General features: G+C 56.7%; 2 protein-coding genes across 2 annotated transcripts in view; both read left to right on the top strand.

Moving 5' to 3' along the window:
- Window positions 1–13,048, top strand: part of LOC121164484 (MRN complex-interacting protein-like) — an 813,414-nt gene that overhangs the window by 662,612 nt on the left and 137,754 nt on the right. The gene's annotated exons all lie outside the window — the stretch shown is intronic.
- The window catches only part of LOC121164323 (A disintegrin and metalloproteinase with thrombospondin motifs 2-like), a 180,963-nt gene that overhangs the window by 160,399 nt on the left and 7,516 nt on the right, over window positions 1–13,048 (top strand). The window contains exons 12-20 of the mRNA XM_040992462.1: window positions 11–186; window positions 1,057–1,190; window positions 3,983–4,106; window positions 5,176–5,256; window positions 6,683–6,849; window positions 7,809–7,968; window positions 9,296–9,428; window positions 9,973–10,180; window positions 12,471–12,600. Coding sequence (XP_040848396.1) covers window positions 11–186; window positions 1,057–1,190; window positions 3,983–4,106; window positions 5,176–5,256; window positions 6,683–6,849; window positions 7,809–7,968; window positions 9,296–9,428; window positions 9,973–10,180; window positions 12,471–12,600 — 1,313 coding nt within the window. The remainder of the gene's footprint in view (window positions 1–10; window positions 187–1,056; window positions 1,191–3,982; window positions 4,107–5,175; window positions 5,257–6,682; window positions 6,850–7,808; window positions 7,969–9,295; window positions 9,429–9,972; window positions 10,181–12,470; window positions 12,601–13,048) is intronic.

Here is a 13,048-nt window from a genome sequence, read left to right as displayed (position 1 = left end):
TCCCCTCCAGCCCAGCCAATGGTGGTCGCACCTGCTCAGGCCTTGCCTACGACTTCCAGCTCTGCAACCCTCAGGACTGCCCAGACACCCTGGCCGACTTCCGCGAGGAACAGTGCCGACAGTGGGACCTGTACTTTGAGCATGGTGATGGCCAGCACCACTGGCTACCCCACGAGCACCGGGATGGTGAGACCAGGGACAGCAGGGGCTCAGCATCTGGGCTGGTGCAGGTCCAACTGGGGCCTGCACCCTCCTATACTTCAGGACCCACGGGGCCTGCTGCTGGGGGTGGGTGGGTGGGACTTAGGTTCCAAACAAGGTAGCAATCCCAGGCAAGCCAGAGCAAGGCCAGAGAGGCCAAGCAGGACTGAAGTCCGCCGTCGCCACCTGGTGGGCAGGACTGGAGGTGCAGGACTGGGCCGGCCGGGAATGAAGAGCTGGTTCAGCAGGGATCCCTGGGATGGGACACAGGTGTTGCTTAGGAAAACACACCCTAAGGCGTCTGTGGCTTCACAGGACAGAAAAGCCTGGGAGCTGCAGCCGTGACATGTCTTATGCAGCCATCACTGGTTGCAGGGCTGCACCAGTGCAGAGACCCATTGGGGACAGAGGCACTGCATTTGCACACCCTGTGTGCCTTCTGCTGCTAGCAGGCACCACTGGAACAGAGGTTCTTGTCTTCCAGTAACAGAGAAGTCAGACGTGAGGCAGAAGTAGTGAGGTGTAGTGGGGTAGGACATCCGTCAGCACTGGTGGGCCCTGCTCAGGGTGGATCTGAGAGGCAGACAGGGAGTGAGAGCAGCCACTCAGACCACGGAGAGCAAGGTCACAGCTTGATGGAGCATGTGGACCTGACGGGCCAGGCAGCCAGGCTGGCAGCTCAGGAAGGCACCAAGCTCACAGGGAGCACTGGGGCTGCAGCTTAGCTGTGAACAGAGATGCAGATTTTGCTGCCAGGGTTCCTGACAGGGTCCCCTTAGTGTGGGTGCTGTAAGCCAGCAGGCACAGGAACCCTCCTTCCCAGCTCCCGGCTAATGCCATGCCACCTCCCTCCAGCCAAGGAACGTTGTCACCTCTACTGCGAGTCCAAGGAGACCGGGGAGGTGGTGTCCATGAAGCGCATGGTGCACGACGGCACACGCTGCTCCTACAAGGACGCCTTCAGCCTTTGCGTGCGCGGGGACTGCAGGGTGAGTACCCTGCGGTCAGGGTGGGCTGGCCACAGGGAGTTGAGCTCAAGGCCATGACTGGGAGTGTGCATTTGCCTGAGCACCCGGGTGTCCAGCCAGGCTCAACCTGCACCAGGGCAGGGCTGTGTACAGGAGCACAGTGGGAGGCAGTGGGGTTGGCCGGATACAGGGGTAAGGAAGAGCCTGGGCCAGGTTCAGTGTCTGGAGAACCTGGGCCACGGTCTCTACCCCCAGCCCTCAAAAAAACTGCAAAACTAAGCAGGCACCCTTTTGGGATCCTTTAAATAATACTTTAGAAAAGGTAGGAGGCTGTATTGTGGGATGCCAAGCCTGATGCCATGCCTGGCTGAGAGCTGGGGAAACTGGCTGGATGTACGTGGGTCAGGTGAGTCAGATAAAGACAGTGTTGGGCTATATACTTAGAGGGGTTGCTTTGCATGGGGGAAGTGTGTTCATGAGAAGAATGTTAAGACGTCTAAACAGCAAAGTGCAGGCCAAGGGACACACACACACACACACACACACACACACACACACACACACACACACACACACTCAGTGCAGGCCCCCAGTAGGGGGCGCCGTTAGCAGTAGAAGCAGCTGTCCATGGTTCTGAACCTGGGTGTGCTAATTCACCATCTCATGGGCATGACTGCAACCTCACCTCTGATCCGGACAACAGAAGCAGAGGAGGTCAAATGTCCTAATACCCTCTTGGGAACCTAACACGGGTGAACACCAGGTAGCTGTTGGGGGATCATCTAAACCCAATGGCTTTAAACAGGGCCTGTGGCATCTGCAGATTATATTTCTGTGCTGTCCCCCACAAAGATGTACCATGAAAGTCATAATACAGGAAGCAGAATGCATCAGGAAGGTCGTGTGAGAAGGTTACCATGATCCCCGGCAGGTCACAGAAAGATGGAGAGAGAAGAGGTGTGCCGACCTGCCCCAGGTGTGGCGCACACACGGCAGTGGCTTGGTGAAGCAGGCATGAGCGAGGCCGACAGGGTCCATGCTTCGGTGAATTCAGAACGCATCACCGCATGCAGGTTGTAAAACCTCTGTACAGTAGGGAGGGGCTGATGGACAGGACTGTATCACAGACAGAAAAGCCAGACCTCGTTAGCTCCCGACTGCCCCCAACCCTACCCCCAGGGGATAGTCACCCGCTAGCACTGCAACATCTTCCACCCGAGTTATTCTCTGCACCATCAGCCCTTTCAGAATTAAAGGGAAGAGCTGGTAGGCTAACAGCATCATTTACCCTTCACAGCCTCATCTGCCTGGTGTTCCTGCCTACCTGAGTGAGGCCAGCTGCATGATGCTGAGTGTTGAATGGCACCTGCATCATCAGGGGCTTTTCCAAGGATGAGATGTTGTCCCTGGGAACCCTGAGAGGGCTGCATTGTCTGGCAAGAGCAACGCCAGTAATTGCCTTACCTGTTGCCAGACAATATCCCTCCAAACTTCCGGGAAAAGGGATGCCAGGCCGCTGCTGCTGCAGCTTGCCGGCTCTGCTGGACCCAGAGCTTGGCTGTTCTCTGTCCCTTGTGACCCACTCTGTGCCTCTCAGCAGGAAACCCCAGAACCACTGTGGCTTCTCATAGCATGCTGTACTTCCCTTCCCTCCTCTTCCCCATCTTCTTGCAGCCTGTCCAGTTGCCTGGTAGGACCCTTGTTAGAAAGAGCTCACAATTCCAGGCATAATTCATAAGCCAGACTCTGTGTGCACACCAGGATGCACCATCTTGACAGCTGCCAAGAATTCTACCCAAACACGAGTTCCCAAGATCTGCAGGGTAATGTCTGGGGCCAGGTCCTAGCCAGCCAGCTACCCTGTGCTTAGAGAGCAACATCAGGTCCATTGCTGTTACAAACAGTGTTTAGGGAGCACACTGTGGGGGTGCACAGACAGGGGTGATGCCTGTGCTCCCAGGCTGGGCCCACCATGCTGCCTCCTTTTGGTAGATGGGTTTTTCTCTAGAACCATCCATGTGAACACAAGCGTGCTCCTTGTACGGAATGCTTTTACCCTGCTCACTTCCAAAAGTGAATGAAAAAGCTGAAAACCAAAGATTGCGAACTTGAGCCCCTACAGAGGAGCTGCTCTTAGCTTTGTCAGGGTCTAGAGCCCCCTGCCCGCCGTGGTCCTGGTAAGACCAGCACCAGAACACACAGTGCCAGGAGGAAGAGTTTCTCCTAATTGGTGCAGGAAGATTGCTAAGGGAGAATTAGCACCGAGCTTCCTGGCAGCCAAGAGGAAGGGGGGAATCTGTGATGCCATCAAGCACTCTGAGGGTGGTCAGTGGGCACAGACTAGCCCCAAAGAGGGATTTTCCTTGTTGAGCCTCGCAGTGGACACTGCTAGGACCATGGAAAATCAAATCACTTCAGTATGCTGTTGCCTCCCCCAGGTGGCCTGGAGCAGAGCATCGCCTTTCCTCTGGACAGAATAATTCTAGTGCAGGTGTGGCGGTGTTGAGTGGACTGGCCAGGGAGTGGACCTTAGGGTAGGAGCCTCTGAAGCCAGGCCTCTGCTGTACAGTGCCAGAGCAAGGGTGTCCCCTGAAGGCCTGCTGTGTCCTAACCCTTGGACCTCTGGGCCTGCAAGGGGGCATCATTCAGGTCACACTCCCGGAAGACGGCTAGCAGGCTTTGTCTTCCTCCTGAAACCAGAGCCTGATTTTCCCCCCTGATAGTGGGCAAAGGGGTAACTGGTGCCAGGTCACAGGCAGGTGCCAGGGCGAGGAGAGGGTGTGCAGGTTACTCACAGCCTGCTTCCCCTGCAGAAGGTGGGCTGTGATGGGGTGATCGGCTCCAGCAAGCAGGAGGACAAGTGTGCTGTGTGCGAAGGAGACAACACGCGGTGCAAGGTGGTTAAGGGCACGTTCACACGCTCCCCCAAGAGGCACGGTGAGTCCCGCCCCTGGGTCAGTCCTGTCCTGGCAGAGGTGGGGGAGTGGGGAGCAGAGGGAGAGGGCCCCAGGTGACAGGGCAGAGAACAGACCTTAGGAAGCTCTACTGGAGTTCTGCCTTGCAGCAGGCTCCTCCCCAGCTGGCTTTCAGCAGCACTTCCCTGGGCTGCTAGGTGACCTGGAAGCATGGAAGGTCTGACTTCTCTGGCGCCTTGGGTGGGGCTAGGTGCTACGGGTCCCTCACCAGGGGAGACAGGCTCTGGGGTGGGTTTCTGTCTTTGTCTCTTGCATTGTTGTCACCACTGTCCAGACTTGGGCACCATGTGAGTGAAGAGGTTTATTTGGATGTGACCTGGGTTCCTACAGGGCCTAGACCACATGAGGTGGAGAGGGTGGTACTGAGTGGTAGAGGGCCCCCAGGCCCTGACCTGACTGACTCCCACCAGGTCCCTGTAGGTCCCACTACTTCCTAACTACCACCACCACCAGCAGCAGCACACAGGGCCCTTCCAGATGTGCTCAAACCACACTCATGCCTGGGGCTGTGCCTCCACCAGGCCTCAGCTCTTTGCACAGGCCAGCAGCTACCAACTGCATCCCTCTGGGCCTCCGTCAGCCCACCTCTGAAATGGGGAGAAGCCACTTTAGTTGACCTCTTTGAGAATAAAGCGATAGAGTGACCACGTGGACCTCATCCTGTACCCGGTGCTGGTCCAGGTCCTAAAGACAGGGGCTGGGGGCTGGCCTTAGTACAGCCCTACCAGAGGTTGGATGTCTGATGACACGTGCAGAGCAAGTGGCTGAGAATTACACAGGTCACGTGGAGTACCCAGAGCCTCCCTCCTAAACATGGCAGCTCTGAATCCCTGCCTGGAGGAATGCAGCCTGGACTCCCCACTGTGTTTCCAGTGGAAGAGGCCAGTGGGGTGTCTGGGTCTGAAGACAAGCAGAGGGGCTGGAGCCACTCTCCCTTTGGCCCCTCTCCTGGTGGGTGGTCAGAGCCCACAGTGGGTGGGTGGGGCTTGCCGACTTCTCACTGGGCCTTGTCCTCCTGCACTTGCACCAAGGCTACATCAAGATGTTTGAGATCCCTGCGGGAGCCAGGCACCTGCTCATCCAGGAGGCAGACGCCACCAGCCACCACCTGGGTGAGTCTCGGGTTCTAGACAGCTCAGCCTGTGGAGGAAGCAAAGTGTGGGGACCAGCTGAGTGGTGCATCGCAGACCCAGGCAGCCCTGCTCACCTGCTGGCCCAGAATTCCTGGGCCTCTACCTTCAACAAGGCCAGGATCTGGGACCTGAGTGCCAAGGCGCGAAGGCATGGAGAGCTCCTCATGGCACACACAGCAGTCCCAGGGCGCCGAGGCCAGCCTGGGGAGAGCTTCCATGCTCTACTCTGGTTGTCACCCGTTTCCTTTTAAATTCCGAAGATTCTGGCTGACAGCGGGCTTCCTGGCACTATGGACAGCATGGCTGTTTCAACAACGGCTTTAACAACCTCCCCCATGCCAATCCTGCCTGTGAGCTGGTGTACTCCACCTCAGTGGGGCCTCCTCCCTCAACCCCCAACCAAGTGTTAGTCCCTCTCTTATCCCTACTGCCCTGGGCCAGGGTCTTCCAAACTGTGACCTTGAATCAATCCCTCCCCCCCCCACACATACACATCCCAAAGTAAAACAAGCACTCTGCTCACTGTTAACCCTCATTTTGTTGTGATTTAAAGAACTTTCTATCATTACCCAAAAAGCAAAACTTGTACCACTTACCTTAGAAGGCAAAGGCCAGAATCAGTTTTCCAGCAAGAAGGCTGCCTGCCCACACCCAGGCTCCTCCCCCGTGTCTAGGGTCGAGGCCACCCTACTGATGGGGAGAAAAGGAAGGACTGGGGCCAGGACCACTAATGTGAGCCCAGGACAGGGCCTCAGCCCACTGGTGTGACCTAGAGAGCAGGAGGCCTAGACCACCAGTGATTTTCTCGCAAAAAGCCGGACACCAGCACCCCACATGACCATCTTTCACACCGCGGGTCACAGGGCCTTCCTGACTGCCAGTCGGGCAGTGTGTGTGTGCCCAGTAGCTTCCATGGCCTTGTCCTTCAGGCGGACCTCCTGCATGGCTGTAACCACAGCCTCTGACTGGGGCCTCTTTCTTTCCAGCTGGCTGACTGTTCACCCCCATGGCAAGAGACCCTAGACCCTGGCAGGCCACTGCTCTCTTGTCCAGCAGGTGCCCTGTGCCTGGTGGAGATGGCTCCATGATCCTTAGACGCCAACTTAGTGCTCCAAAGAGGTTGTGGGGATGTGGCTGACCAGTGCAGCCTGAGCCACCCAGGCCAGGGGAGGACATGAGGAGAGTGCTGAACTGGACAGAAGCACATGTATGCAGATGGGAGGACTCACACAGGGGATCTTCCAGTCTCCTTGGAAGGGCTGGGCTCAGCCAGGAACAGGCCCCAGCAGACCCAGCTGTGAGGACAGGTGCTCTGTTCCCCCCATCCCACCTGCCCCACCCCCCAGCCATGCTGCAAGCTGAAGGTATGTGCTGGAGGTTCAGGGGGTCTGTCTGTCATTCTCAGCTGTCAAGAACCTGGAGACGGGCAAGTTCATCTTAAATGAAGAAAACCATGTGGATCCCAATTCCAAAACCTTCATCGCCATGGGTGTGGAGTGGGAGTACAGGGATGAGGACGGCCGAGAGACACTGCAGACCATGGGCCCCCTACGTGGTACCATCACTGTGCTGGTGAGTCAGTCCCAGGCATGGATGCCACAGGGCCTGGGGTCCTGCCTGAGTGACCTCAGGGTCTCCCATCTGAGGGCTCAGCTTGCCATCCAGTAACATTAACTGCTGGCTTCCATTGGGCGTGTCCCCAAATGCCTTCACCTGTTGGGCCCCCACTGGAAACCTGACCCACATCACATGGACTTTGTCTCCAAGCCAAACCCAGCCCAGATCTCCTGGACCTCTGGCTACAGGCTGCTCCTGACTGTGGGGAGAGCAGAGGGGGCTGGATTTTTCAAACCATCGTTAAAAATTGGACTGCAATTAATTGTGAAGCACATATGTTTTGCCACAGAACTCACACATTACGGGAAATGGATGTATGAGATTCCAGTGCTCCAGGCATGGCCCTGCACCTGGGGAGCAGGTGTCAGGGTGGGTCAGGAGTGCATCCCTTCCACTCACTTGTGACCCCCACCCTAGGCCCCTGTAAATGCCTCCCTCCATCAGTGCTCTCTGTGTGTATGATATGCAGATTTGCAAATTTAAAAAAAAAATCACCTCTAGCCCACAGGTGAAAATCTTTAGGCTACTGACAGGCACTGCCGGGTGGGTTGGAAACACCTGCTGCTCAATGTACTGTCAAGGGTTCCCATACTGTAGTCAGTGTCCTCCTGGCAGTCTGTTTGGGATCCTAGGGTTTCACATGCTTATGCATTCCCATGTTGAGCCATTGCTGAAGCCTGTACAGGCTCACCAATGAGCCTAGAGGTGGCACTAGTGATGGTACTGCAGGGTGCTTGTCAATGGGACATGTGAAGCAAGGTGACATTTACTGGATGTCTGACAAAAGCATCTGGATCAGAGACTCAGAGGACCCTAGTCTTGGGCCCATATTCCTGCCCTGTACTCCATGGAGCACGGGCAGTCAGCCAGCCAGACGCACTCACAGAAGGTCCTGCGGGGCATGGGTGACACAGGTGATCCCCGAGGGAGACGCCCGGATCTCGCTGACATACAAGTACATGATCCATGAGGACTCGCTCAACGTGGATGACAACAATGTGCTGGAAGACAACTCCGTGGGCTACGAGTGGGCCCTGAAGAAGTGGTCCCCATGCTCCAAGCCCTGTGGCGGAGGTGAGCCATGAAGGTGACCCACAGGGGGAACCAGGGAGACCTTGCTGGGTACTCCCAGAGTGGCCAGCACCCTCTACCTGCCCACCATGTGCCCAGGGTAAGGAGATAGGCCCCAGGGGCACGGAGAATCAGACCTGACATGAACTTCTCCTTGGGGGGATGAGGCCTTAGCCTGAGCTTGGAGGAGCAGTTGGATGGACATCAGGGCAGACACAACCTGAAGGGTACATGTCTGACCTGGCGGGAGGATGAGGGGGGCATGGCTTGGATGGGTGTCCCCCACCAGCATCTGCAGGACACACTCAGGTGGGGCCCAGGAGGTCCCGCCTTTCACCTCCACCATTCATTTAGAAAAGCCCCTCAGAACTTCCTGGGGCAGGGCTGGGTATGCAGGTGTGCCACCTGGCCACGACCCCAGCATTCCTACTTGGCTGGGAAGAGGTCCAGTCACACAGGGAGCCCTGAGCTCGGCTGGCCAGCCACTGCTGGGGGCTAGGTACAGGGCACACCTGCCTCGGTGCCACAGCTGGAGGACAAGGAGGCGCTCACAAGGGATGGGGGTCCTACTTCCCTACACAGGCAGGCGTAAGGGCATCCCCACTACAGAGTCCCCCATCTGGCCCCTGCACCTACCCCAACCCATCACATTGGGGCTGCCTTCCCAATCTGCCTGCCGCCCCTGTATTTCCAGCTACCCTTGGTCCTAGCACCATCCTCCCAGCTGGCCCTGTATGCCCACCCTGCACCCTGAAGTGACCCACTACAGGGACAGAGCTGAGCATGACTCTCACGGCCCCCTGTGGTCTCAGCATAAAGAGCCAACTTCCTTTCCTGGTGTCAGAGGGCACTTCCACAACCAGTGCCAGCCCTGCCCCTGGGCCATCTCTGACCTACCTAGACCACAGGCCCTGGGGTCCCACCCTTCCTGCTGCAGGGTCTGGTGGACTGGAAACTTGGGGATGCCCCATGCCTCTGCCCACAAAATGCCCACAACAACTGATATACCCACCCCGGGAGTAGTTCTGGGAGCTGCGATGGGAGGGAGAGGCACAGACTTTTTCCTGCCAGGTCAGGGGCCCTGGCAAAAACATGGGAGAGGGGCCTGACTGGCCTTAACTGGCAAAAAATTAGCAAGGGGCCCCAGGGGAGTGTCCAGGCACCTTGCGTCTCTCAGTCTTGCGGGAGTATCATCCTGTCCCACAGCCGCCCTAGCACCTGCACATTCTCCCTGGGGCAGATTCTGCCAGTGGAGCTCACTCCTTGGTGCCTGCTGCCTCAGGCCTTGGATTGCCCTCCACCAAAACCCCATAAAGTTGTCTGTCTTCAGGGTCGCAGTTCACCAAATATGGCTGCCGCCGGAGGCTGGACCACAAGATGGTGCACCGGGGTTTCTGCCACGCCGTTGTGAAGCCCAAGCCCATCCGCAGGGCCTGCAACCAGCAAGAGTGCTCCCAGCCCGTGTGAGTGCCCACAGCAGCCCGGAAGGTGTCCCCAGCACTGTCCAGTCTTCATGAAGAGAGGGGCCAGAGGTCACTGGGTTTACCACCATTTCTCCCCTCATTTACACACACACATACACAGCAGAGGTGGGGTGGGATTTAGAGCTCCAAGTTTTGATCACCTGACACTTCCAAGGCATTCCACAGGCTCTTTGGGGTCTTGGAGGCTGCAGATCAGCGGGAGTGTGTGTCCCAGCATCAGACCTGCTGAGCTGGATCAGTAATGTGCATCATAGAAATGACAATGCATGGTGGCACCCAGATAGGGAAACTGAGTCCCTGAGAACCCAGGCTGGCTCTAGCTCTGCTCTGCAGACCCTAAGGCTTGGCCAGGCTGCTTTTCTGGGCGGGGGAGTGGGCCACCTCTCTCCATTCTGTGTTCATCAAGGCTAGAGGGCATGGCACCTCAGCCCCTGGGGCCAGAGGGACTCTGAGCTGGGCTGCTCTGCCTGGCAGGTGGGTCATAGGCAGAGGGGCGCTGACTTGAGTTGCTCTGCCCTGGCAGGTGGGTCACAGGCGAATGGGAGCCATGTAGCCAGAGCTGTGGGCGGACAGGCATGCAGGTGCGCCCCGTGCGCTGTGTCCAGCCGCTGCACAACAACACCACACGCTCCGTGCACACAAAGCACTGCAACGACAACCGGCCCGAGAGTCGCCGGGCCTGCAACCGGGAGCTGTGTCCCGGCCGCTGGCGTGCTGGCCCCTGGTCTCAGGTAAGGCCTCAGCCTCAGGCTCTGGCAAGGAGTCCCACCTGGCCATGCCCACGGGACAGCATGCATGTCGGTGCTTCACAGGTGTACATGGTGAAACATGCAAGTTCACTGCCCTGAGGGAGACCTGCTCCTAGGTTAGCTCTATCGGGGTCTGGAATTGTGGGAGGTTGAAGGGGAACAATCGGATGGGCAGGGCCACTGTGAACGAAAAAGACCCTAAGCTCATCTTAGAAGACCAGATAGGCCTGCAAAGAGCTCAGAGCATGGAAGGCAAAGGGGCACGGCCTTGTGCTGCAAGGGAATAATGAAGGTGGGCAGGTGGCGGTGGACTACAGAGATGCTCCAGGAGGCATAGGCCAAGCTGACAGCTGATGTGCAGGGGCCCCAAGACCAGTCTCAGGCTCCTTGATCTCCACTGGGACTCTCTGGCATCCTCCTCCCAGTCAGGTGTTTGATACGGAAAGACCATGGATCAGCAAAAGGAAAAGCAGGTGGAGTGAGGCGAGTGGGAAGTGGACCCAGCTTGCAGGTGTTCCCTCCCACAGGGAGGGAGTTACACAGGGCCACCACAAATAGTTCCTGGAATGTGGAATGCTGTGCAAAAGGGGGATTTTATTCATCTTACATGATAGCTGCCTATAATGAGAATACATGCTCTTGGGTTTCAACATCTTAGGGGGCCAAATAACTTGTCTTTTAAATTCCACTTTCCATGAGCTTTCTGAAATGTGGCATTCTTGAAGCGGTCACGCGTGGCAACACTTGTGGAGTGCTGCTCTGCAGAGCCTGGGAGTCCAGGTTTGCACTAGGAGAATCACAACTTTACCATGGATGGTCTTGCTGGCTGAAACCACAGGACAACTGCAAAAGCAGAAAGCCTTCATGCCGGGGAACCACCTCGGGCAAGTCCTGAAAACAGCCCCTTTCTGGGACTATGCCAGATGGGAGCCCCCCAGGCCTGCTGAGTCCACTCATCCCATACTTATGGCCCGTCTCCATCCTAGGGAGGCTGAGGGTGTGGGAGTGCTGAAGGGCCAGACTTGAAAGGTGGGGTTCCCTTTCCAGCCCAAGGCTCCTGGCGTGGGTTGGTGATCTCCCGCAGCCCACCCCCCACACACACAGGGCAACTCCCCCTGGCATCTGGCCCCTCCAGCAGATGTGTACAAGGGGCCTCACAAAGTCCCTGGAAGATACCAATTATGCAAAACCTGCGCAGGAATTTCAGAAATTTTTTTTTTTTTTGGCACCAAAGCAAGCTTACTTTTGGCTCAATTTTCCACAAAGTTAATTTTTTGTTTTTTGGGGTTTTTTTTTAAGGAAATGCCTTATTTCAATAGCTTTTTTTCCCCCACTGCACATTTACAAGTTGTGTTGTTTATATGAATATGCTTTATGGATGGCTTTATTCCAAACATTTAAAAGATACTTTCGAAGTATTCTCATTTTAGTCTGTTTTTCCGTTACTATAATGAAATATTTGAGGATGTGTCCTTACAGGTGGGGGTTTTGTTTGTTCATTCCCCAAATGGTCACAATGGCCAGGGCTGAGTCAGGCTGAAGCTGGGAGCCAGGAGCTTCAGCCAGGTGTCTCCTGTGGGTGCAGGGGCCCAAGTCCTTGGGCCACCTTGGGCTGTTCTCCTGGGCACTTTAGGGAGCTGAGACGGATGTGCGGAAGCCAGCAGTGGAGCTGGCACCCATATGGGCTTCAAGAATAGGCAGCATCAACTTAACCTGCTTTGGGACAGTGTCAAACTCAGAAAAGAAATACATTCCGTTCACAATTCTGGAGGCGCAAGGGCCTGGTGCAGACATCAACCTGACTCTGGGGAGGGTCTCCTGGCAGGTGGCATCACAGCCCCAGCGTTTACCAACAGAGAAGGAAGCTGGGAGAGAGATGGGGAGGGAACAGCAGCAACCTCCCAAGAGCAACCAGCCTTGAGAGATGCCTCCGTTATCACCACACTGAAGACCAAGTGTCCTGCCTGTGGCTCCCACAAGCACCAGGCCACAGGCAGGCATCACACACCTGTGTTTAACAGCCATCGCTCAGAGGTGGACACGTGTGTTCTGTCTTTGGAGTCCCAGGAGGGGTGGGCGCCTTTCTCTCTTGCTGGGGTGGCCACCGAGAGTGGGCAAGCTCTGACCTGCACTCTGCCCCTGGAGCCCACCCAGTCTCCTTTTGTGTCACATTCAGAGGAGGTGAGGCAGGGCTGTCACAGTCTTTTAGCTCTCTCCAAGCTGAGGACCCTGCCTGAGAGAACAACCCTGATCAGTGATTCTCCCCCTGCAGTGCTCGGTGACCTGTGGCAACGGCACCCAGGAGCGGCCAGTGCTCTGCCGCACCTCAGATGACAACTTTGGCATCTGCCGGGAGGAACGGCCCGAGACAGCAAGAATCTGCCGACTCAGCCCCTGCTTCCGTAAGACTCTACTTCCCTGCCCCTCACCACCCCCTCCAACCCCCAGAAGCAGGCAGCAGCTGAGAGCGAGATAATTCAGGCAATAATTCAGGCAGTCTCAGCTCTTCTCTGAAACTGGCTGGCCTCAGCAACCATGAACTTGAAAGGGCTAGGCCCGGAGCCAGGATGGATCCTTCTCCAATAGGAAGTGGAGGGAGCTGGTACTGATCATGCCTGTCTTCTGGACCAGGCCAGCACTGCCTACATGGCCACCATGGTGACCGTGGTACAGGACGCAGCTGCTGGGCGAGCCTGTGCCCTCCAAGGAGAGCAGCCAGATGCCTGCTGTACTTGGATGCCTGGCCAAGTGCCACACATCCGTCATCTCTGTTGGCCTCCACAGCAGCTTGCAACCAGATACTGCTGGCCACAGCTCCCCTCTCTTCCTGAAGGCATCAGGTACACTGCA

Source organism: Ochotona curzoniae, unplaced genomic scaffold (assembly GCF_017591425.1).
Source record: "Ochotona curzoniae isolate NIBS_2020 unplaced genomic scaffold, NIBS_Ocur_1.0 contig_1031, whole genome shotgun sequence".
Classification (NCBI taxonomy): Eukaryota; Metazoa; Chordata; class Mammalia; order Lagomorpha; family Ochotonidae; genus Ochotona; species Ochotona curzoniae.
This window is presented reverse-complemented; position numbering and strand designations above follow the sequence as displayed.